The sequence below is a fragment of the Pan troglodytes genome, chromosome 10 (assembly GCF_028858775.2).
Source record: "Pan troglodytes isolate AG18354 chromosome 10, NHGRI_mPanTro3-v2.0_pri, whole genome shotgun sequence".
NCBI classification, from domain to species: domain Eukaryota; kingdom Metazoa; phylum Chordata; class Mammalia; order Primates; family Hominidae; genus Pan; species Pan troglodytes.
This window is the reverse complement of record NC_072408.2, coordinates 108,735,415-108,760,991: the sequence shown is the minus strand read 5'-3', so window position 1 is coordinate 108,760,991 and position 25,577 is coordinate 108,735,415. Positions and strand designations below refer to the sequence as shown.

The 25,577-nt window shown below is 43.1% G+C and overlaps 2 protein-coding genes across 34 annotated transcripts in view; both read right to left on the bottom strand.

Annotated features, from left to right (window-relative positions):
- The window catches only part of PARPBP (PARP1 binding protein), a 268,079-nt gene extending 263,275 nt beyond the window's left edge, over positions 1-4,804 (bottom strand). For 5 of the 25 annotated variants that reach the window (XM_063787054.1, XM_063787046.1, XM_063787058.1 and 2 more), the window contains exon 1: positions 4,376-4,493. Coding sequence is in view for 9 of the 25 variants with exons in the window: in XM_054663475.2 (XP_054519450.1) it covers positions 2,292-2,346; positions 4,322-4,329 (63 nt within the window). In the remaining 16 variants the exon portion in view is untranslated. Of the gene's footprint in view, positions 1-2,291; positions 2,740-4,321 lie in introns of those variants that run through there. The other 20 variants (XR_010148429.1, XR_010148423.1, XM_063787060.1 and 17 more) reach the window with 12 other exon arrangements.
- A 5,967-nt stretch (positions 4,805-10,771) lies between these two features.
- Positions 10,772-25,577, bottom strand: part of DRAM1 (DNA damage regulated autophagy modulator 1) — a 48,379-nt gene continuing 33,573 nt past the window's right edge. For 3 of the 9 annotated variants that reach the window (XR_010148432.1, XR_010148434.1, XM_016924050.3), the window contains 2 exons: positions 20,084-20,142; positions 10,772-13,172 (listed from right to left, as the gene is read on the bottom strand). Coding sequence is in view for 3 of the 9 variants with exons in the window: in XM_016924050.3 (XP_016779539.1) it covers positions 13,128-13,172; positions 20,084-20,142 (104 nt within the window). In the remaining 6 variants the exon portion in view is untranslated. Of the gene's footprint in view, positions 13,173-14,084; positions 14,178-20,083; positions 20,143-20,582; positions 23,377-25,577 lie in introns of those variants that run through there. The other 6 variants (XM_001155589.6, XM_063787061.1, XR_010148433.1 and 3 more) reach the window with 4 other exon arrangements.

Below are 25,577 nucleotides of genomic sequence, written 5' to 3'. Positions count from 1 at the left end.
AACAGCACATCCTCTTTTGCCTGTGTGCCAAAGCACATGCCAATTTGTCCAGGACATGTGCCTCTTCCCTCCTCGCCTTCATTTAGCAAACTCCATCTTCTCTAAGTCTCTTGCCAGGCATGACCTCTCCTGGGGATCTGAATCAAGTGCTTCAACTAGTGTGGTCCCATAGACCAGGACTTCAAAAGCTGACATTCATTCCAATCACCTAGGGATCTTGTTAAAATGCAGATTCGCATTTACTGAGTCTGGCTCGGGGCACTAAGATTCTGCATTTCTTTCTTTCTTCAGACACAGCGTCTCACTTTGTTGCCCAGGCTGGAGCACAGTGGTGCAATCATAGCTCACTGAAGCCTCAAACTCCTGGGCTCAAGCCATCCATTCTGCTGCCTTAACTCTCAAGTAACTAGGACTACAGATGTGTGCCACCACACCAGCTAATTTTTTTTTTTTTTTGAGAGATGGGGTCTTGGTGTGTTGCCCAGGCAGTCCTCAATTTCTTGGCCTGAAGTGATACTCCCACCTCAGCCTCCCAAAGCTGAGATTACAGATTTGAGCTACTGCCCTAGGACTTAGATTCTGCATTTCTACAGAGCTCCCAAGTGATGGTCATGCTGCTGGTCCCTGGACAACACCCTGAATAGTGAAGCCATAGGTTGCGGTGCTTTGCCATGTCACATATTGCTACAGCATCCCCTTGGTTGTTTCTCTACTCCGCTATAAATATCTTGAGGGCAAAAACTCATCTTATTATTATATTCCTGGAGCCTAACATTGTAGACCCACAGTGACAATAAATGTGAACAGAGCAATAGATAAACGAGCAAACAGCCTGGAAGGCTAGAAGGAACCAGATCTGTGAGGAACCTCATAAGCCACACTAAGGAATTTGAAATGTATCATGACATTATGGGCAGATACTGAAAGGTCTGAAAAGGGTGATAGATCAAATGTTTATGTGCAGTGTGTAAGATACGTTGGAAAGGACCAAGATTGAAGTCAAGGAAACCGTAGCAAGCTACTACACTAGTCTAAGCAAATAATTTTGAAGGCCTGAACTAAGGCAGTAATAGCAGGGAGAATGTAATGGGAAGAGGATTCAAGACCATATGGACGGGTTGACCATACATCCCCATTTGCTTCAGACAGTTTACCCTGGGTATGATTATTAGTAGTGTCCCATTTGCTCCCCCAAATGCCCTAATTTGGATGATAATTATCTATTCATACTGTACATAGGAGCCTTTTCTTTTTTTTCTTTGAGACGGAGTCTCCCTCACTCTGTCGCCCAGGCTGGAGTGCAGTCGTGCAATCTCGGCTCACTGCAACCTCCGCCTCCAGGATTCAAGTGATTTTCCTGCCTCAGCCTCCCGAGTAGTTGGGATTAGAGGCGTGTGCCACCACGCCGGCTAATTTTTGTATTTTTAATAGAGACAGGGTTTCGCTATGTTGGCCAGGCTGGTCTTGAACTCCGGACCTCAAATGATCCACCGGAGTGGGCCTCCAAAAGTGCTGGGATTACAAGCGTGAGCCACCGCACCCGGCCAGGAGACAATGTTAATAGAACATGGGGTGTGGGCTTTGAGCAAAGTGAGATGTCTAGGATAATGCTCATGTTTCTGCCCTGGGTGACCCAACAGATGGTAACATCATTGACCAACCTAGGCAATCCAGGAGATAAAGCAGTAGGAGAAGTTTCTCTTTAAAATAAAAATATTTAAGTTAAGGAGCCATTGCAAAGTATTAAGTAAATTTTCGTACACAGCATGACAAGAAATTTCAAAAGAAGCACAGATGGCTGAAGTTTGGAACACTGATGGAAGGTATCACCAAGTGAAAACATCCTCCCTCCCTGGCGCTCTGAATCAAATTAGTTTCAGAGCAATGTACTACATTAGGAAACCTTCCCTATGTGCTATTCAGACCAACTGCAGACGGGCTGTCACAAAGGCCAACGAATTCCGAGTTTTGTTTCTCACTCCTTATTCTCTTCCCTTCAAGTCATTGCTGTGAATGCTCCAAACAACTGGATCACAGTTGACTGCAGTCATTGAGACAGTCAATATAAAGATATACCAAGCCACGGCCAGGTTGAGTCTGAAGACCACATCGCTTGGTTCAACTGTCCTGAGTCAAAGGTCAGTAACACCAAAATGTTCCACCACATTTAAAAGCCTCATGACTCAAGATCCTTCCTAATCTCTACTCATATTTGCCAACATCTCAGCTTTTTTCTCCCGCCTACAACATTTCAACAAGTAGGTAATTATTTAATAAATCTCAGAACATACCTTTGCTTCTTCTGGCCAGAGACCTGGGGTTTTCCCGGTTTCAGTTTCAAGGTGGCTGTTATTTAAGGGTCCAAATGCAATCAAGCGGAAGAATAAATTCACCTGCTAGAGCCTTTTAAGAGAACTTTAAAACAAAACTGTAGCTTTTCAAGTATTAAAAGGAAATGAAAGACTGAACTAAGCTCAGTATTCATTTTAATATGCGTGTTAAAGGTTATGTTTGCAGCTGTCAAAGCACTGGCCAATTCTAAATACATCACTCTTCACCTTAAATCAGATGTCTTAGGTGGTACCCAGAACCTGCTACTCTGGGCTGACCCTGAGTAAAAGGATTGTTAAAGAAGGTGAAGTTAGTCTTCCAGGCTTTCCTGTCACTCATGCTGATATTAGCCTGATGAGCAAGGGAGAGCAAGAGAGCTGGAACCCAGGAGCCAGAGTCCTCACCGCTTCCTGCTGCTGCTTCAGCTCCAAGAAGACTAACTTACATGCTGCTGATCTGATATCACATCCATACATGTGACAAGACTGAGGACTGAGGAAAACAACCCAATTCAAAAACGAACTGAACAGATGTTTCTCCAAAGGAGATATATAGGTGACCAATAAGCACATGAAAAAATGACCAACATCATTAATTCTTAGGGAAATGCAAACCAAAATACTATGAGATACCACCTCACACCCATTAGGAAGGCTACTAACCAAAAAAATGGAAAATATGTCAGGTGCTGTGGTTTGTGACTGTAATCCCAGCTACTTTAGAGGCTGAGGCATGAGCATCTCTTGAGCCAAGGAATTGGAGGCCAGCGTGGGTAACATACCAAGACCCTCAAATTTCAAATAAATAAATAAATAGGAAAAAACAAATGTTGGCGAGGATGTGAAGAAATTAGAATCCTTGTGCACTGTTGGTGGGACTGTAAAATGGTACAGCTGCTATGGAAAACAGTATGGTGGTTCCCCAAAAAATTAAAAATAGAATTTCCATATGATCCAGCAATCCCACTTCTTGGTATATACCCAGAAGAATTTAAAGCAGGGTCTCAAAGAAATATTTGTACACACATGTTTGTAGCAGCATTATTCACAATGTGGAAGCAACTGAAGTGTCCATCAACAGATGATTGGTAAACAAAGTGGGTATAAATGTACAATGGAATCTTACTAAGCCTTAATATGGAAAAAATTCCAACACATGCTACAACATGGATGGTGCTGAGACATTACACTAAATGAAATAAGCCAGTCACAAAAAGAGAAATGCTGTATGATTCCACTTATATGAGGTATCTAGAATAGTCAAAATCATAGAGCCAGAAAGTAGAATAATGGTTGCCAGGGGCTGGGGCAAGAGGGAATCAGGAGTTATTGTTCAATGGGCACAGAGTTTCAGTTTTACAAGATGAAAAGGGTTCTGGAGATGGATGGTGGTGATGGTTGCACAACATTATGAATGTATTCAAAACCACTGAACTGCACACTTAAAAATGGCTATGACGGCCAGGCGTGCGTGGTGGCTCACGCCTATAATCCTAACACTTTGGGAGGCCCAGACAAAAGGATCTCTTGAGTCCAGGAGTTTGAGGCCAGCCTAGGCAACATAGTGAGACCCTATCGCTACAAAAAATACAAAACTTAGCCAAGCATGGTGGTGCACACCTGTAGTCCCAGCTACTTGGGAGGCTGAGGTGGGAGGATCACTTGAGCCCAGAGGTTGAGGCTGCAGTGAGCCAAGATCACACCATTGCACTCCAGTCTGGGTGGCAGAGTGAGATCTGTCTCAAAAAAAAAAAAATCACCAAGATGATAAAATTTATGTTATATTTTACCACAGTAAATTAATAATAATGGTCACCAAGAGTGTTCAAAAATAATAGTAATAAATTAAAATAACTTTTTTAAAAAGTGAGCACTGAGGACTTCTTTTACCCAGCCCTGTGATAGCCTAGATGGTCCTTTCCCTGGGTCTCACCATGACTTCTCCTTTGGGAAGTCCAGACAGACGGACGACAACCCCCAGTCCCTCTTACCGCACCATCCAGAAGCAAAAGACACCAGGAGTTGAGAGTCATAAGAACCCACACCTCACAGCCACCAGAGCCTGAATCGTGCTGAAAGCCTGCTGCACCCTGTCTCACTGCGCAGTGGAATCCTTGGCCTCTTCAGTGCTCCTCCTCGGGCTGTGGTGGTTGCAGGAGAACTGATATGGCTTGGCTATGTCCCCACCTAAAATCTCATCTTGAATTGTAATAATCCCCACGTGTCAAGGGGGGACCAGGTGGAGATAATTGAATCATGAGGGCGGTTTCCCCCATACTGTTCTTGTGATACTGAGTTCACACGAGATGTGGGGGTTTTATAAGGGGCATCCCCCTCTTTGCTCGGCTCTCATTCTCTCTCCTGCCACCATGTGAAGAAGGATGTGTTTGCTTCCCCTTTCGCCGTGAATATAAGTTTCCTGAGGCCTCCCTAGCCATGTGAAACTGTAAGCCAATTAAAGCTCTTTTCTTTATAAATTACCCAGTCTCTGGTACGTCTTTATTAGCAGCGTGAGAACTGACTCATACAAGAACTGATCCCCATTCCCACCAAAGACCAGGTGTATCATACAAACCCTCTCTTAGGGTTTCTACTCCTGATTCCTATCACCTGCTCCCACCCCCACAATTCTTAGATGCCCAGACTTCAACCAGGACCTGCCCTTTTGAAGTGGCAATCCAAACATTTCACCCATTTTTCTAAACTTGCCAGCTTAAGGGTTTCATTTCTCAAGGCCTTATATTATATAACCCTAGAAAAGCTGACAAATTAATTCATACTCCTAAGGCAGTGACTGGGAATCACACTGTCAGCATGGCAAAGGTTGACCATAGGAGTCACAGTCCTGGGTTTGGTTCTAGCCCCATCATTTGGTATCTGGTGACAACCTCGCTACATCTTAATTTCCTCATTAATAAAATAGGGTTAACTATGAGGAAACGCCCTCCTCACAGTGTCTGTGATATAAGAAATAATCAGTATTAACAGAACGTAAGTGATCATGTAAGCAGATGAAGAAATATCCTTAGTTTTTAGGTGAAAGTCCCTGAATACCTGGTACTGAAAAAATTATGATGCCTCCCCATAGGTAATTCCAAATAATATTTTCTTTTTCCAAATGACATAAAGGATACATTTAGGCAAACATAAAGCTGATTATTTCCAAGTCAATTATTAAGTTTCTCAAAGGTAAAGTTTCTTTCGTCTCTCTTTCTCTCTCTCTCTCTCTCTCTCTCTCTCTCTCTCTGACTACTGAATTGCTGGTGTCCCCCACTCATTGAGTCATTCTGCAGTAACCACCAAGCTACAAGGTCAGGGAGGATCAAAAGGTCTGTGGGTTGCCCCTGGTGTTCTGTCCTGGATCACTTTGCCAGAGAGGAGAGAATATTGTGCTTGATTGTTGATGTCTATAAAAATACAATTGTCTCCAGCTGGGCACGGTCGCTCACGCCTGTAATCCTAGCACTTTGGGAGGCCGAAGTGGGCGGACCATGAGGTCAAGAGATCAAGACCATCCTAGCCAACATGGTGAAACCCCGTCTCTACTAAAAATATAAAGCTTAGCTGGGCGTGGTGGCACACGCCTATCGTCCCAGCTACTCGGGAGGCTCAGGCAGGAGAATCACCTGAACTCGAGAGGTGGAAGTTGCAGTGAGCCAAGCTCGCACCACTGCACTTTAGCCTGGTGACAGAGCAAGACTCCATCTCAAAATTTAAAACAAACAAACAACAACAACAACAAAAATACAATCCTCTCAAAAGATAGGGAAGAAGTGTAAGACAAGTAACAGGACTTCAGAGAGATAGCAAAAAGGAAGTGAGTACAAACTGGAAGAGGCATTGACAAAACTTTTGCAACTAATTGCAAAAGTTTGCAAGATCATAATGAAAAACCCAAGTGAACTGGAGACACTCTTGCCCATAAAAAGAAGACATGTCCGGGTTGGGGTAGGAGGCAGAAGATAGGTGAGTTCTGCTGTCAGCAGAAAGAGGAGCACACAGCCTTGCATTCCCTGCAGTAGGTGGTTACATAAAAGAGGGAACAGAAGAGGTGTTTGTAGAAGACCCGTGACCAAGTTGGCAGGCCTCTGTCCCACACCATCTACTGCAAAATCCACATTCGCACCTGATCTACAGTCATGGATGACTGAGTCACCAAGGAAACATGAACTTATATTCAGCATCCTCAGGTTAGAAGAAAATGTGTGTAATCAGAAAGATTCCTGGCTTGTCCGAGTGCAGTGGTGTTTACAACTAATTGATCACAACCAGTTACAGATTTATTTATTTTAGTTTAGTTTTCTTTGAGACAAAGTCTCGTTCTATAGCCTAGATTGGAGTGCAGTGGCACGATCTCTGCTCACTGCAACCTCTGCCTCTCCAGGCTCAAGCGATCCTCCCCGCTTGCCTCCTGAGTAGCTGAGACCACAGCTTGCACCACCATTCTTGGCTAATTTTTTAAATTTTTTTGTAGAGATGGGGTCTTGCTATGTTACTTAGGCTGGTCTTGAACTCCTAGACTCAAGTGATCTACCCGCCTCAGCCTCCCAAAGTGTTGGAATCACAGGCATGAGCCACCATGCCCAGCCCAGTTACAGATTTTTTTCTTCCTTCTCCACTCCCACTGCTGCACTTGACCAGCCTTTTAAAAAAAAAAAAAAGAAACAAAAAAGAAAAAGAAAAAGAGGTTCCCAACAAAAATATTCAAGTAAAAAAGTTCTAAAGGCAAGATAACATTTGCAAAATAACAGATGAAGTTTCCAACATCCCACTCACTGGAATTTGTCCTAGAGATTTCCTTGCACATGTGTGATATGATGTATGTACAAGGTCATCTACTTGTAATTGCAAAAATTTGGAAACCACATAATTGCTCATCAGATAGGGAACTTGCTAAATAAATGATGGCACAGCCATACAATGGAATACTGTAAGGTATAAAACAAAGCAAATTAACCTTAAAAATGAGGGAGATCTCTATGTATTGATAAAGGAAACATCTCCAAGATACATTGCTATGTCAAAAAAGTAAGGCTCAAAACTGTTCTTACAGTATACTATATTTGGGGTGAAAATGAAAAGGAAAACGTTAAAATATTTGTTTTGGCTTGTATTTTCATAAATATCTGATAAAAAGTGGATACCTAGGCTGAGCACAGTGGCTCACACCTGTAATCTCAGCACTTTGGGAGGCCAAGGCAGGCGGATCACTTGAGGTCAGGAGTTGACCAACATGGTGAAACCCTGTCTCAACTAAAATACAAAAGTTAGCTGGGTGGGGTGGTGGGCACCTGTAATACCAGCTACTTGGGAAGCTGAGGCAGGGAGAACTGCTTGAACCCAGGAGGCATAGGTTGCAGTGAGCTGAGATCATGCTACTCCACTTCAGCCTGGGCGACAGAGCAAGGCTCTGTCGTTAAAAATAAATAAATAAATAAAGTGGATATCTGCAAGGAGAGAGTGAATTGAGTAAATGCAGGTAGGGAAAAGCAAAAAGGCTTTTCACAGTATAACTTTTCATACTGTTTTGAGTTTTGAATTGTGAAAATATTACTCAAATTTTTTTAAATAAAAACAAATGGTTCAGAGGGCGAGGGTTGTGAGTGGGGGCAGCTGAATCCACTTATATAAAAATGATCTTTCCTGTGAAGGCAAGTCTGTACTGAAAAAAAAATGCAAAAGAAAAAAATGAAATAAAAATGACTCTAGATGATAGTTGTTTACTGTATTTTCATATTAGGGGAACTCTTGTGTATCCGTTATCAGTCAGGACTCTTACAGGTATAATCATCTGAAGTCTAACTCCAGTTTATTGAAGTTAGAGACTTTATCAACTCATGTAACTGAGTCGTCCAGAGGTGGAACTGGCCTTGAGGATGGTGGGGCACAGAGCAGTGCTCCTTGCTGAGGAACTACCTAAACCACAGGCTTTCCAGGCACCCCACGCCACCCCGTCTTAAACCACAAGGCAGATTGTTGACATCTTCCTCAGCATTTTCCAAGCATGGACTCTGGAGGTCACTGCCACCTCCAATATGGGTCTGGAAAACTGCTACCCTTCATTTTAGAAGATGAATCTGGGGCCGGGCGCAGTGGCTCATGCCTGTAATCCCAGCACTTTGGGGAGCCAAGATGGGTGCATCACCTAGGGTCAGGAGTTTGAGACCAGCCTGGCCAACATGGTGAAACCCTGTCTCTACTACAAATACAAAAATTAGCTGGGCGTGGTGGCATGCGCCTGTAATTCCAGCTACTTGGGAGGCTGAGGCAGGAGAATCGCTTGAACCCGGGAGGCAGAGGTTGCTGTGAGCCGAGATCACGCCATTGCACTCCAGCCTGGGCGACAAGAGCGAGACTCTGCCTAAAAAAAAAAAAAAAAAAAAAAAAAGAAGATGAATCTGCTGGGAGTGACCAAGGAGAGTCAAAGGCTTCTCCTCCAGGGCTTGAGGCTGTGGTTGCTCTCTTGTGCAACAGACATGATGCAGATGCATGACATTCTGGACTGGAGAATGTGGGGCATTCAGAGCCAGACCAAGAGTATGTGTGTGGGGAGACGGCTGGGCTTACTGGCTTGCCAGAATCAGGCAGTGGGAGAGAATGGGATACCACTTATCTTCCTCCCACTCCCCTTTCCTCATTCCAGGCTCAAACACCAGACTAGTGTGTCTCCAACTGAGTAAAAATGGGAACATGGGACAATGCCACATGTAAGGGATGTTAGGAAACCCAAACACAGCACAACACTGATGCACTTAATTTGGTTTATAAAATGCAATTTCTGTGGAATCCTCAGTGTTAATGTTAAAAAAGAAAAAAAAAGACCCACTTGATTAGAAATCAGGAAAACTGATTCTAAATAAGAGAGACTAAATAAGAAAACAAGAACTTTTTAAAAATATAAACAGAACTTTGGAGTTAACACAAGGTTTTTGTATTATCTAAATGGCTTATTTACTTTCAAATTCGAAAAGGTTATTAGCAAGTATATTTTGGTTTACTGTGAAGCGAGTTAGGTTGCCTTTTGGGCGGGGAGGGTATGAAGGGAAAGGGGGTTTTAATTCTACAGTGGAATCTGCTGCTTTTTGTCTGTTAGAGACCCATTTCCACCCTTTTCTTCTGAGAAACAACCTTCAGCCACCATCAGCCCACTAGTTTCGGCGGTGTTGACCCCTCCCTGCTCCAGAGGTGAACATGTGACTCGTGTCTGACCAATCAGAGCCTCAGACCTCCCAATGGCATGTGATCCAAGCCAGCCAATGGGAGACAATTCATGGGCTTGTGGTTGGAACTGTTGAGAAGTCCTTTCTTTCCACCTCTTTTTGTGGATAGGTTGTGGGTCTGGGGGTTCTAGATGCCCTGTCACTTCCACCAGGGGAAAGCCTGCCTGAGAATGAAGCCAGCTGAGAGGAGGAAAGAGAAGATGGAGTCCTAATGGCACTTTTAGATCCAGCCCCCATAAAGCCAGTTCCACTCCTAAATGTCTCAGTTACTTGAGGCAATATAGATTCCCTTTTCCCCTTCTTGTTGGATTTCTGATTCCCTTTTCTCCTTCTTGTTGGATTTCTGATTCCCTTTTCTCCTTCTTGTTGGATTTCTGATCTCTTCATCTCTGAATCTTGAGTGACATAAACTTCTGATGCTAACGTTTGAGAATCTACAAAGATGAACCAATCGTGCCCTCGTGGAAAACTACATGAATTAAGAAAGCATAAGGTTTAAATCGTAATCATACCTTTATAAAGTCCAAATGGATCTGGAATCATCTCCCAGATAAATCTACTTCATAGTAGTAGCCAAGTGACATTTTCTAATTTAACAGCAAAACAAATTACTGGGCCGGGCGCAGTGGCTCACGCCTGTAGTCCCAGCACTTTGGGAGGTTGAGGCAGGCAGATCACGAGGTCAGGAGATTGAGACCATCCTGGCTAACACAGTGAAACCCCGTCTCTACTAAAACACAAAAAATTAGCTGGGCGTGGTGGTGGGCGCCTGTAGTCCCAGTTACTCGGGGGGCTGAGGCAGGAGAATCCCTTGAACCCAGGAGGCAGAGGTTGCAGTGAGCCGAGATCGCGCCACTGCACTCCAGCCTGGGCAACAGAAAGAGACTCCATCTCAAAAAAAGAAAAACAAATTTTAAAATAAATATTTCATTTCATTTAACTATTTCAGCCATGAGGTACAAGGAAATGCAAGTTCATGGAAATTAGAAATAATACCAAAATCCGAATAAGACCGGGTTTAGAGGTCGCATGGAATCTGCTGAATATGGTTGTCTGGAGTGATTTTTTTGGCCTTCTCAGTTTGCCAAGACAGGTGTACCATTTGGTCTAGCCCATGTAACAATTTTCTGTGGTAACTGTCCAGGTTGAAGATAGTTGTCATAGAATGGTGATGCCGAAACAACTGAAATGTTTACAGTACACAAAGAAGAAGAGTCAACATTACCAGGCGATACAGACTATTTGTTTATTATGAAACTAACTGGTAAAGCAGAGTAAATCCCATTCTATATTATAGCACTACAAACATCCTTAGTCATTCCTTCATTTGTTCATTCATTCATCCATGCATTCAGTGAGTATTTCTTAAGCTCCTACAGTGTACCAGGAGGCACTCTGTTCATTGTGGCATTACAAAGATAAAGATTAAGGCACGTACTCTGCCCTCAAGGAGCTCCCAATCTAATTGTGCAGAGAGATGTGAAAATGAACCATGAAACTCCATCGTGAGGAGTGCCGAGAACAAAAGTCTGCTCGAAGTGAGGCAGAAGTATGGATTCATTCCACCACAGGTCCCATGGGAAAGGTATGTGGCATTTCTCCTCCTCTTCAGAATAACGAATGCTTGACATAGCTTTCGTCACTATCTTTCAGTTCCAGTGTTACAAGGGGGATCCCCAGCACTACAATGAGTCACAGTGAACCCAGAAATGATTAGCATTCTCTTTATTTATTTATTTATTTATTTTTGAGACAGGGTCTCACTCTGTTGCCCAGACTGGAGTGCATTGGCATGGCTCACTGCAGCCTCCACCTCCTGGGCTCAGGTGATTCTCCCACCTCAGCCTCCCAAGTAACTAGGACTACAGGCATGCCACCGCACTTGGCTAATTTTTGTATTTTTGTTGTAGAGATGGGATTTTGCCATGTTTCCCAGTCTGGTCTCGAAGTCCCAGGCTCAAGCAATCCTCCTGCCTAGGCCTCCCAAAGTGCTGGGAATACAGGTGTGAGCCACCACAGCCAGCCAGCATTCTTAATGTTTTCTTACAAAGGTGTTTCTGTCAAACTCTTCCATTCACTTAAAGAAAACCATGTATGATGCGTCTTAAAGAAAGCATGCTTACATTTGCCTTTTATTGCCAGATTTCTCTACTTGGCTTTATTAAAGGGCCCAAATGGCAGTGGTAGGGGTGTCGGACGTGTTCTAATAACATATGCTAAACACATAGAGGGGAGGCAGCTTGTCATTGCAGAGGTACCTGCCACTGAGCCTCACCCCTTTACTCACCCAACAAATAGTTAATGAGGAGCTATCCCGAACTCCCTACACCCCCATGCCCTCTGAAGCTGTCTACATGGGCTGCTCTGCCCTTGGCATGTGCCCTTGAGGGCTGATCCCACTTGGCCACACATGAGTTTATGCTCTAGGATTTGAAAGAGAGAATTCCTGCTCTTCACCTTTCAAGCCTAAGCCTTAACATTTCAAGGGCTGCTTCTTCCTCTGGAATAACTTGCTTTTTATTGGTCATTCATGATTTGGGTGAAAAGATGGAGTCTGTAGTTCTTGCTTAACACAAAGGGCTTGACTTATATTTCCTATAGGGTTGTGGGACATCCAGCCACAGGCATGAAGAGGAGGAGCAAATAAACAGCACCCTGAACCCAGAAGTTCTTCTTGGCTGCCCCCTTCTCCATTCTTCTTGTCTCGCTCTTGGGCCTTTCTTCTCTTTGCCACATTTACTGGCATGAAATGAATTTGAGATGTGAGCTTCAGTTCTGAGTCAGACTATTTATCAAGTTGTGCCAGCAACAATAAAGGATGGTTTTCACCTGACTTGCTGAAACCATTCCACCTGGAATTACACCCACTATGAATGGGCAATTAGCAGCAAGAGCAAAAGGTGCGACCTCATGAGCAGGGAGAAACAAGGTGGCAGAATTTCAAAACCAAGGTCTTCCGTATTCACTTAGAGTTACTGTACATGGTGGTATAAAGGCCTCCCAGTAGAAGCACTTTGTTTAGTTCGGCTAAAAATCAGAGTATCTTAGTGTTAATGTATCAACTAAATCTTCATTATTTGGGTATATGATCTTTATAAATTGAATTTTATAAATGCTCTCATGATAAAAAAAATTATACAGTTCATTCATTAAGAATAAAATTTACAAATGAATATCCCCTGATTTCACTTTGTAATAAATGTACTGAACCTGAATTACTCATTTAGTGTATTTCCATAAATCGCACACAAATAAAAAAAAATGACAGAATCTGTACAAAAATAAGAGCTCTCCATTTTTTGTAACACCTTATTTTTTCTGTATATGAATTTGTTAATATAAAAAAATCTACTTAGAAAATTATAAAAACATCACTACAGTGTCATGAGGCTGTACATTCTCTGGGAAACACATCTTTAGAAATACAACTATTAGGAACTCGTAATGAAATTCAAGTCCTGGATGTGCTGCAGATGCATCCCAATAATCAGGGTGGCCTCAAAACCCTGTCTGTCCTCTGTAGCACTTTTAGAAATGGCCTGCGACATTCACTGAGTGAGACTGAATTCTTCCTTCTTCAAATATCACCATTGATTTCTGTGGATATCCTTAGGGTGACACTCTATTTTTAAAAATGAAAGAGAAAGGTTTAAAAGAAGTTAAACAATCCCAGCATTGACAATGACATTTCCAACAGCTCTGCACCACCTAAGGAATGATCTCACTATTGTTTGTGCTATGCTTGAGTCAGGTCCTAAAGAATTTTCTTGGCTTTCTATATCCTTTGAGCTAATAATTCACTTGTTTCAAAATGTAAGATTTTTCCTGTGGACAAATCTGATATAGTCCCATCTTCTATCTGCTTTGGGAATGTTTTTTGAACAACACACTTTTATTTTTTATTTATTCATTTATTTCTTTATTTAGAGACAGAGTCTCGCTCTTGTTGCCCAGGCTGGAGTGGAATGGCATGATCTCAGCTCACGACAACCTCCGCCTCCCAGGTTCAAGTGATTCTCCTGCCTCAGCCTCCTGAGTAGCTGGGAATACAGGCATGTGCCACCACCCCCAGCTAATTTTGTATTTTTAGTAGAGACGGGGTTTCTCCATGTTGGTCAGGCTGGTCTCGAACTCCTGACCTCAGGTGATCTGCCCGCCTCAGCCTCCCAAAGTGCTGGGATTACAGACGTGAACCACCACACCTGGCATACTTTTATTTTTAAAAAAGATATATTTACTTTGTATTATTTGGAACTAGTAAGTGAGACCTCCTAAGAGAAAACAACCAGGATACATGACTATTAACATCAAACAGCAGAGGACATATGAAAATCTCATTGGTGGGAGAGCTATTAAAGATGCCTCCCATTGGGAATAAGCTAACACATGAAGTTGCACAGTCCTTACAGATTTTTCTCAAACACATTAAGGATAAAAAGAAAGTGCTCTTTTTAAAAATGCAAAATGTCTTCTGCAAATTTTTACTAATCCTAATTGTCCGCAATTTAAAACATTTGAATTGATAAACACCTACCTGGAAATCTTGGATGAAAGTTAGGAAGTAGAAAATAAAACCAAAGGCCACTGTCCATTCACAGATCGCACTCACTACGTGATATACATAATCCTAATGCAATAATAAAGAAACAGAATTTAGCCGAAAAAGACTCACTTTAATGTACATACTGAAATACAATGAGGAGTTTCAACCAAAGGAAAAAGCTGTCCAGTGAGCATAAGTCAGAACTTTGAGGATATACGGTAAGCACAACCACGTTACTAAGTGTCAGGGCACCTGCCCACTGAGAATGCGAAGGCAGGTATTCCAAAGTTCTTTCTGGCTCGCACAAACTCTTGTTTTAAGATTTAGTTTGTCACTTCAAAAGGTAGACTAAGGACTGCAAAATGGCTGAGACTGGGAAGCAAATTTGGACTCAACAGAAGAAAGAAATTTCCATACAAGGCATGACTTGGTCTCGCTCTGCTGAGAGTCCCTAAGTGTAAGGGCATGCTTAACAAGCACTCTCGCAGTTGTTCCAAAGAAAGTGTGTACACATCTAGATGAACTTGGCCAACTAGTCCCCTAGGTTTCGTGTTTCCCTGTTTATATAGAAATGATCATTCAGGAAATAGTTCTGCTTAACATCCTAAGGTAAATACAGCTACAAAGAAAATGCTAATAATGGACATCCACATGTTAACTGTATATCTTCTTGGAGGCAAGAATGGGAGAATGGAAGCCAAGGAGAATGGCTTCAATCAGATGTTCCAAACTCAGTTGCCTATGGAGGCCAGAAAATTAACAATAATAAATAAAACTGATGGTTGTGAAAAGAGAGGGAAGTTAGGGAGCCCACGCCTCATCAGCTCAATTCCATGGGAAAATAATACACTAGGGTTGCTTTCAAAGGGGTTTAAAAAAAAAAAAAAAAACGTGTGTGCATGTGCGTGTGTGTGTGTGTGCGTGTGTGTGTCTGTGCGTCTTTGGATGTGTCTGTGTGTGATATCTCCTGATTTTTCAGTGCTGGAAACTAATTTTAAAACTCTGTTGCAATGGCTCACACCTGTAATCTCAGCACTTTGGAAGGCTGAGGCAGGAGGATCACTTGAGCCCAGGAGTTTGAGACCAGCCTGGGCAACATAACGAGACAAAAAAAAATTAGCTGGGCGCGGTGGCCTGCGCCTGCAGTCCCAGCTACTTGGGAGGCTGAACTGGGAGGATCACTTGAGCCTGGGGGATAGAGGTTGCAGTGAACCATGATTGCGTCACTCTACTCCAACCTGGGTGACAGAGTGAGACTCTGTCTCAAAAATAATAATAATAATGAAATAAAAATAAATAAAACTCTGAGTCAAATATGCATGTCTGCATTCTGATGTTAGCTCACATGCCAAATGAGGCCTGGGGACTGTCAGTGTGCCCCCTCTGTTTTCCTACGTCACTTTCTGCTCTGCTGAAATGAGGAACTACCCCTAACTCCCTACACCCCCATGCCCTCCGAAGCTGCATACATGGGCTGCTCTTCCCTTGGCATGTGCTGTTGAGGGCTGATCCCACTGCTCTTCTACCCCAAACTGCTGTAGGCTACAAGGGTAAGTAAATGTGCTGGATCACAGGGCAGCTCCATGGTGACAGTTGTTTTCTTTGATCCTGTTTTCATCCAGACAGATCGAGTGGAGGCACACCAAGCCCTCCGAGCGTCACTCTTCACTCTCCTTGTCATGGTCACACTCACCCACTGTTTTCATGCTAGGTCACACCGAGGAGGACCTGACCAGCCTACAGTAGGAGGTACAGAACAGAGGCTTCCTCCTTCTGGTACCAGTACCAGGGGACCTGCCACATCCCGTATCATTCCTGAACAAGGAAGATGGCTTCTAAAAATAAAGGCAGAACTTTGGGGGGAATTTCTTAAGCATAATATTAATGAAAGTACATGGAACCAAGAATCCTGAATGCAGGCAAAGCCCTAATATCCTAGCTATGTGAAATGAGATAGTGACATTATAATTCTCACCTCCCCCTACCAAGTAAGTCACTGCATATAAATGTGCTGTGAAAGCTGTAAAGCACTACACAGAAGTTTGAGGCAGTACCTAAATGATTATTCAGTGAATTAATGTAAAGGGAAATTTTTTACATCCTTTGATATTAGGAACAGGAGGAAATGCAAGAGTGGCACAGTCATTTATGAAGTGAATAGAAAACCATGTGCTTTTCACATTTTTAAGATAGAAAGTGGAATACAACAGATTTTTAACTGCCTGGGAATATACTTCGATAAGCCCTTCCCAGCAGCGGGTTTGTGATAGAAGGTCTCCCCCGAGTGGCTGAAAAGTAAAGTACACCTGAACTGCTCCGCTATGCGGTCTCACTTTCGGAAAGAGGTTCTCTCCAATGGAAAGAGGAACTGAACCCCCTTCGCATGATGGGGCTAACTCCCCATATATAAGAAAGAAAAAAAACCTGCCTTTTGCCTAGGTCTAACCTATTGACGAATTTGACCATTTTAAGGTTAGATTTTAAAGAAGCCTTTTTTTTTTTTTTTTTTGAGATGGAGTCTCACTCTTGTTGCACAGGCTGGGGTGCATTGGCGTGATCTCGGCTCACTGCAGCCTCCAACTCTCCAACTCCTGGGTACAAGCGATTCTCCTGCCTCAGCCTCCCAAGTAGCTGGGACTACAGGTGTGTGCCACTACACCAAATTTTTTTTTTTTTTTTTTAGTACAGACAGGGTTTCGCCATATTGGCCAGGCTAGTCTTGAACTCTAGCCTCAAGTGATCCACCCACCTTGGCCTCCCAAAGTGTTGGAATTACAGGCCTGAGCCACCGCGCCCGGCCAAGAAGCACTTTTTGATCTCCTGTCTGGATCATTCTCTTCCTCACCATCTTCTGTCTCTCTCTTGTCTTGGCAGGCTTCCATTACCTGCCAGAGTTCTCCATATTGGGAAATCCTGCTGTCTCCTCTAGCCACCCTGGTGTTCCTCCTTTACCTCTTACCTCCAGTCCAGAACAGGACTCAATAAACATTTGGTTGACAGCTGAATGAATGAACCATCCCTCTCACTATTTAACTTCTTGCCATTGGCTTCTAACCTCGGCGTTTTACTGAAACTACTTTTTGACAAACATCACTGACTCCCTTATTGCCCAAATTGAGGGACTTCATTCCTAAAGGCTATTCAGCTGCATATGCCATAGTTAGCCATTTCCCTTGCCTTTGAAAAATGTCCTTTAGTCTCTGGGATCGTATCTCCTCTCATTCCATCATTAGGATTAATTGCTATTGCTTCTGCATTTCCACAATGTGTTGTCTGAAGTCCAGTTCAGCATTTTTTTATTCTTCAAAGTATTACATTTAGCCATTGACAACTGGCTGTTTGCCCCTCTGAACTATAAAATCCCTCAGGATCCTCTATCCCATGGCCACCCTGCCCTCTATAATCTTTCACAGTCTTGCATGTGGTAGGGACTCATCAATGAGGTCTACCATACAGCACAAGTCTAGTTCTTCTCTGTGGTCCATGATCCCTTTACTTCTCCTTTGCTGGAGGTATTCTTCCACCTGCTCCTTGGGGGAAAGAATCCTCTGTCTCTCACTAACTCTCTTCTTTCCTGGGGCATCCTTGATTCTCCTGTAAGGCATCTAGATGAACCACTACTACAGGTATCTAACAGGATGGGTTGATCTCAATGTCAAACATTTGGTTCCATGTGTTCTGATGCTTGGTCCAAAATGTCCTGGTCTACCCCACACTCTAACAACTCTACCCTACACTCTGACGACTCCCAGTCCCACCAGAAGTCTAGGCCCACCGGAGTGCAAGTGATCCTTCCACCTCAGCTTCCCAAGTAGCTGGGACTACAGGCGCATGCCACAACGTCTGGCTAATTTTTGTAGAGACAGGGTCTTACTGTGTTACCCTGACTGGTCTTGATCTCCTGGACTCAAGCAATCCTCCTGCCTCAGCCTCCCAAAGTGCTGGGATTACAGGCATGAACCACAGCACCTGGCCTAGGCCCATGTTTCTAACCTCGCTATCTCATCATATCCTCAGAGTCATCAACTCTAACCAAACTCATCCACTTCCACCTACTAAATTATTTATCCCTGTTAGGGGCCTTATTTCTGGTCAAGGGAATAAATTCTTTGGTTCACCTAAGATAAAAACTTAGAAGTCATCTTTGATTCATCATGCCACTTCATTCTTGTGTTAATCATTTGCCAACACCCATCAGATTTCCCCTATTTGAAATGTGAACTAGTAGAACTGCCTTCTCCTTGTCCTCCTAATGCCAAGCTCTCCAAGCCATCCCAGGCATTGCTTCTGTCTAACACTCATCTAATAATACTCTTTCTATTTGCTTTACCGTTCGAAAGTCTGCAGGTTGGGCGTAGTGGTTCACGCCTGTAATCCCAGCACTTTAGGAGGCCAAGGAGGGCAGATCACGAGGTGCAGAGATCAAGACCATCCTGGCTAACACGGTGAAATCCCGTCTCTACTAAAAATACAAAAACTAGCTGGGCATGGTGGTGCACGCCTGTAATCCCAGCTAGTGCCTGTAATCCCAGCTATTTGGGAGGCTGAGACAGGAGAATTGCTTGAACCTGAGAGGCAGAGGTTGCAGTGAGCCGAGATCGCGCCATTGCACTCCAGCCTAGGCAACAAGGGCGAAACTCCGTCTCAAAAAAAAAAAAAAGTCTTCAAAGTCTTACTCTGGTCACCTAGGCCAAGTACAAGCCTCTCTGCCTGCCTCTTACAGCCACTACACCCTTGCACAGTTATCCCCGGCTGCAGTGATTTCTCACTCTATCCTGAAATGAACTATCCACCACACTGGAGCTGGTATCGTCCTCTCTACTTAATATTCCACGCTCCCTTTCACCACCAAACACCTTCATTCACACTGTCCCTCTACCCTCTTTTACTAAAGATAGATAGTTGAAGTGTTTAAGAAAGAAATTAAAGGCCAGGTGCAGTGGCTCACACCTGTAATCCCAGCATTTTGGGAGGCCGAGGTGGGCAGATCACAAGGTCAGGAGATCGAGACCATCCTGGCTAACACGGTGAAACCCCATCTCTACTAAAAATACAAAAAAGTAGCCGGGGGTGGTGGCAGGCGCCTATAGTCCCAGCTACTCAGGAGGCTGAGGCAGGAGAATGGCGTGAACCCGGGAGGCGGAGCATGCACTGAGCCAAGATTGTGCCACTGCACTCCAGCCTGGGCGGCAGAACGAGACTCTGTCTCAAAAAAAAAAAAAAAGAAAGAAAGAAAAGGAAGAAATTAGAGGGACGGGTGCGGTGGGTCACGCCTATAATCCCAGCACTTTGGGAGGCCGAGACGGGGGGATCACTTGAGGCCAGGAGCTCCAAACCAGCCTGGTCAACATGGGAAAAACCCTGTCTCTACTAAAAATACAAAAATTAGCCAGGCATGTGGCGCACGCCTGTGGTCCCAGCTACTCGGGAGGCTGAGGCACAAGAATCACTTGAACCCAGGAGGCAAAGGTTGCAGTGAGCTGAGATCACGCCACTTCACTCCAGCCTGGGTGACAGAGCGAGACTCTGTCTCAGAAAAGAACAAAACAAAACCAAAAATTAGCTGGGCCTTGTGGCAGGTGCCTGTAGTCCCAGCTACTTGGCAGACTGAGGCAGGAGAATCGCTTGAGCCTGGGACGCAGAGGTTGCAGTAAGCTGAGATTGTACCACTGCACTCCAGCCTGGGCAACACAGCAAGACTGTGTCTCAAAAAAAAAAAAAAAAAAAAAAAGAAGAAGAAGAAGAAGAAGAAAGAAAGAAATTAGGAACTCAAAATTTTGAAAATACTTCCAGGAAGCATTTGGAATTACCCTGATAGCTAATTACTACATACTGCCAAATGATTGGACAGTAAATTGATTACATGCCATATTTATTTGACATTTTGCAACTTGTTCTAAGGAACGGCAGTGATCTTCCCTACGCCTAGCCTGGCCACAAGCTCACATAACCACGTCCGACAACCACATTCACAACAACTTAAATGTTACCTTTTCTCTTGGATTCCACTCCAGCTTGGTTATGGAAATTAGTGAAGCACAGACAATCACTGAAAGAAGTAAACAGTTAAGGAAACTACAGCACACAACAGTTCCTTTAATGTTAAGACTACATTATTCTCCTAATAACATAATCATTATACGGTGTTAAAATGTTAATACCAACATTTCTATCATCAATTAAAATGTTAATACCAACATTTCTACAATCAAACCAGTTATATTAGCTTCTTATAAACTCAAAGTTCAAATTCAATGATGAGAGTTAAATCACAACACGGAAATACCTTCGCAATAGTTTTCCAGTGTGTATAGTAAAATTTATTAAAACTTGTCACTACATTTTGCACAACCCTACATGTTTCTGGATCTTCCCATTTAAACTAGCTGTTTAAATTCGGTCAAAATGACTGACGCAGCAGTCCAGGATGGTTCTTTTTGAGTACTTCCCACTGAATAAAAATACTTTTTCCCTAAAGTACTATTTTCCTTTCCTTTTTTTTTTTTTTTTTTTTTGAGACGTACTCTCGCTCTGTCACCCAGGCTGGAGTGCAATGGCGCGATCTCGGCTCACTGCAACCTCCACCTCCTGGGTTCAAGCATTCTCCTGCCTCAGCCTCCTGAATAGTTGGGATTACAAGCACCCACCACCATGCCCGGCTAATTTTTTGTATTTTTAGTAGAGACGGTGTTTCTCCATGTTGGTCTGGCTGGTCTTGAACTCCTGACCTCAGGTGATCTGCCCACCTCGGCCTCCCAAAGTGCTGGGATTACAGGCATGAGCCACCGTGCCCGGCCTGAAACACTATTTCCAAGTTAACAGCTTTAAGGAAAATTTTAAATTCCAAAGTGCCAAGGCTCATATACAAAAACAAGCTACAGAAACTCAAACTATTATCTTTAAAAAACAGACTTCTGTTGGGTAATTGGGTATAAGGTGAGCCTTTCCTTCCTGGACCAAAGATCTGGCAAATCAAAGAGATTTGCCCCATATCAGACTTCAGGGATGACTGACACATGCCTACAGTCCAGCCTAATAATGCCAGGGGCTGAGGCTCCTATCTTCCACCGGCAATACTTTCTGCATGAAGGCAGTGATAACCATTTTGATTGAACTTAGAATGCAAAAGAGAAAGCTAGAGAGAAATGGGATGCTCTAAAAAGTCTGCAAAATATTAGAAATTCAAAATGTTAGGCCGGGCGCAGTGGCTCACGCCTGTAATCCCAGCACTTTTGGAGGCTGAGGCGGGCGAATCACCTGAGGTCAGGAGTTCGAGACTAGTCTGACCAACATGGTGAAACCCAGTCTCTACTAAAAACACAAAAATTAGCTGGGCATGGTGGCGTGCACCTGTAATCCCAGCTACCTGGGAGGCTGAAGCAGGAGAATCGCTTGAACCTGGGAGGTGGCAGTGAGCTGAGTTTGCACCACTGCACTCCAACCTGGGCAACAGGGTGAGACTCTGTCTCAAAAAAAAAAAAAAAAAAAATGTTGAGCCAAGGAAAGTTTAGAGCCTCCTCTGAATTCAGAGTCAGCGTCATCTCTCTTAACTCCAACCCCCCGCAAATTGTGCAGAGTTTAATGCTTCTGATTCTCAAAATAAAAGAAGTAGAGAGCACAGAAGATTCTCTGATCATTTCATCACCTCACATCTGTTTCTAATAGTTTAAAAGCCTCTTAATTCTTTCGTTTATTTATTCTTAGCTCCATCTTCAGTGCACCAGGTACCATTCTGGTCTGGGGGTGGGAGAAGGGAAAACTTGGTCTCAGCTCTCAGAAATATCACAACTTTGTTGGACCAGACCCAGAGAACGTACCATAGTAGACAGAAAAGAACTGGGTACAGCAATGACTGTAAGGGAAAATTATTAATTCAGAATGGAATGGGAGAAAGCTTCATTCAGTGAAACTTAATGTAAGTTGTGAAGTTTAAGGAGCTCTCTAGAGCAGCACCATCCCAAAGAAATATGTGTAATTTTTAATTTTCTAATATCCAAATTTATTTATTTATTTATGTATTTGAGATGGAGTCTCGCTCTGTCACTCAGGCTGGAGTGCAGTGGCGTGATCTCAGCTCACCTGCAACCTCCACCTCCTGGGTTCAAGCGATTCTCCTGCCTCAGCCTCCTCAGCAGCTGGGATTACAGGTGCCCACCACCACGCCTGGCTAGTTTTTCTATTTTTAGTAGAGATGGGGTTTCACCACGTTAGCCAGGCTGGTCTCGAACTCCTGACCTCAAATGATCTGCCCACCTCGGCCTCCCAAAATGCTGGGATTACAGGCGTGCCTGACCCCTAACTTAATTTTAATAATATATCTTATCTAACCCGACACATAAAAATATTGTCAATATAAGATATACATAATATGCAAAACATATCTTATATATTGATAAACAACATACATCTTATTTAACTCAATATATCAAATAATATTGCTGATGATATTATCATTTCAATGTGTAATAATATAAAAAATTATTGAGATATTTTACTTCTGTTTCTTATCAAATCCTTGAAATCAGGTATATGTTTTACATTTAGGACACATCTCAATCTGGACTAGCCACATTTCAAGTATGCAAAAGCCACATGTGGGTACCCTGTTGAACCAACAGCTCTAGCAAGACAAAGTGGAGGAGGATAATCCAGCCAAGTAGAGATCAGTTAAAAACAGAGGACAACAAACAACCAAGCCTAAGGGAGAAGCCGTAAAAACAAGGATGAAGAACTAGGAGGTCTCAGATCATGGGTCTGATGCAGAGGAACCTGGACTTTATGCTGTTGGTGAGTTCTGCGAAGGCTTTCAGAAGCTTTAGAAGCCCGGTGCAAGACAGATAATTCATCAGGAAAGGTTTAGAAGCAGGATTCTAACGTCTGCCTCACTAGGTGCCTCGGTTTCTTCGGTAGTCAAATGAGGCTATTATACAGAAATACTGCAGTAAGAAGAAACCAGGGCATTTTAAAGATGCTTTCAACTCTTTTTTTTTGAGACAGAGTCTCACTCTGTCACCTGGGCTGGAGTGCAGTGGCACAATCTTGGCTCACTGTAACCTCCCACTCCTGGTTCAAGCGATTCTCCTGCTTCAGCCTCCCAAGTAGCGGGGACTAAAGGCATACGCCACCACGCTTGGCTAATTTTTGTAACTTTAGTAGAGATGAGGTTTCACCATGTTGGCCAGGTTGGTCTCGAACTCCTGACCTCAAGTGATCCACCTGCCTCGGCCTCCCAACGTGCTGGGATTACAGGTGTGAGTCACCACACCCAGCCTATTTAAAGATGCTGTCAATTCTTTGTAAGGAAATATAAATACCACGTTAATGTTTAAGACAGAAGATCTTTTCGTGTGGATGAATTCATTCAAGTTAATCTGACATAGGGTTATAACCCCTTTCTGTGTGGGGCTGCTTCCTGTTGGCATGACTTATAATAAGAACTTCCTAGAGGCCAGGCACAGTGGCTCACACCTGTAATCCCAGCACTTTGGGAGGCTGAGGCGGGTGGATCACCTGAGTTCAGGAGTTTGACACCAGCCTGGCCAACATGGTGAAACCCCCGTCTCTACTAAAAATATGAAAAGTAGCCGGGCGTGGTGGTGAGCACCTGTAATACCAGCTACTAGGGAGGCTGAGGCAGGAGAATTGCTTGAACCCGGGAGGCGGAGGTTGCAGTGAGCGGAGATCGCACCATTGCACTCCAGCCTGGGTGACAGAGCAAGACTCTGTCTCAAAAAAAAAAAAAAACTTCCTAGAAATGAGAATTATTAGTAAGTGAAACTCTGAGGCCTGAAATGCTTATTTTGCAAAAACTCTCTGACTTTGATATCTAGGGATCTGTTTCCGAAGTTGGAAGCAAGGGAAGGTTTCCTGCATCAAGAAACTTTGCTTGTAACACTACAACCACTATTATGAATTTTACAACTAACACAAGATAAAAAGTTGAAGGAGATATATTCAAAGAGAAAGTGTTCCTTTAACCTATAAGTAAGACAAGGAATTTGAGAAGCAACTATCTTAGGAACAAGGGTATATATTTTGTTGGTAAACTTCTCGGTACTAGGATTTGGCTACTCTGTGCTTGGAAATTTTGTAATTAAAAATGTCCTTCCCCAAGATGGAAGAAAACCCAAAATCATACTTAGACTTCACATTTTGTAGTTTCTATTTTAGAAAAGAAACACAAAGCTTAATATTTAGAAGCAAGTGATGTGTTTTCACTCCATCTTGCCCACTTTATACCGTAACTCAACCCAGACTAACAAAATTGCCGCCGATAACATAGTTCCGATTTTCCTACAATCTGACATTAGTCATCAATGTTTAATGACCCTGAAGCTTTCTCTGATATGACTACAGATGGTATTTTGAAAGATGGGGAATTCTGCAACTCTTTAAGATCACGGCTTTTTTTCTTTGTTAAATACTTCATTAAAGAAAAGAAAAAGGGAAAGAAAAAGCTTTCGTTTCCTCTAAATCAGAATCTACAAGCATGCTAAATTTATATTTTCATTTCCTTTCAGATTGCTGAGTTAGAAAATAAAATGGATTTCATTTTGAAAATGAAATCAGTGACTATAAAAAGAAAAGGCGAAACATTTTAATTTACTCAGTAATAAGTGATCTAGAGCTTTTTAGAAATTTCTTCACATGAATGAGTAAATCAAACTGTCTTGCCACCTACGTGCAGGGAGGGGGGAGAGTTTAGCCTTGAGGGACTTTGTGGGGCTATTACTTTGAGTACAATATCAATATTTGGTGTCTTTAGCCAAGCACTACAAAGAAAAATAAATATTTTCATATGGCTCATGAAACTGGCCCTGTGAGAAGGAAAGTAAACAGAGACTAAAGTGTTCCTACATTTTCCACCCTTCTTTCATACCTTTCTTCCCCGCAAAGAGACTTTTGATCTAACTAGACAATGTTGAGACATTTTCTCAATGATCTACACTTTTTTTTTTTTTTTTTTTGAGACGGAGTTTCGCTCTTGTTGCCCAGGCTGGAGTGCAATGGTGTGATCTGATCTCACCGCAACCTCCATCTCCCGGGTTCAAGCGATTCTCCTGCCTCAGCCTCCCAAGTAGCTGGGATTACAGGCATGTGCCACCATGTCCGACTAATTTTGTATTTTTAGTAAAGACAGGGTTTCTCCATGTTGGTCAGGCTGGTCTTGAACTCTCAACCTCAGGTGATCCACCCACCTGAGCCTCCCAAAGTGCTGGGATTACAGGCGTGAGCCACTACGCCCAGCTTGATCTACACTTTTATCCCAATTGTTTTTCTGAAAAAATGTGGAAACTTGGTTGTTATCCTTTGCTTTTTTTTTTTTTTTTTTTGGTTGTGGGGAAGGGAAGTGTCAAGCTTTGCTAAGACACCATGACAAAGATCCTTTGCTTGGCTGAACTTTAGTCAAGCTCCTGAAACTTCTCCTAGGTCCATCTGTGCACTTCCTTGTAAGATCCAGTTTTAGCAAAGAACCCTGGCTAA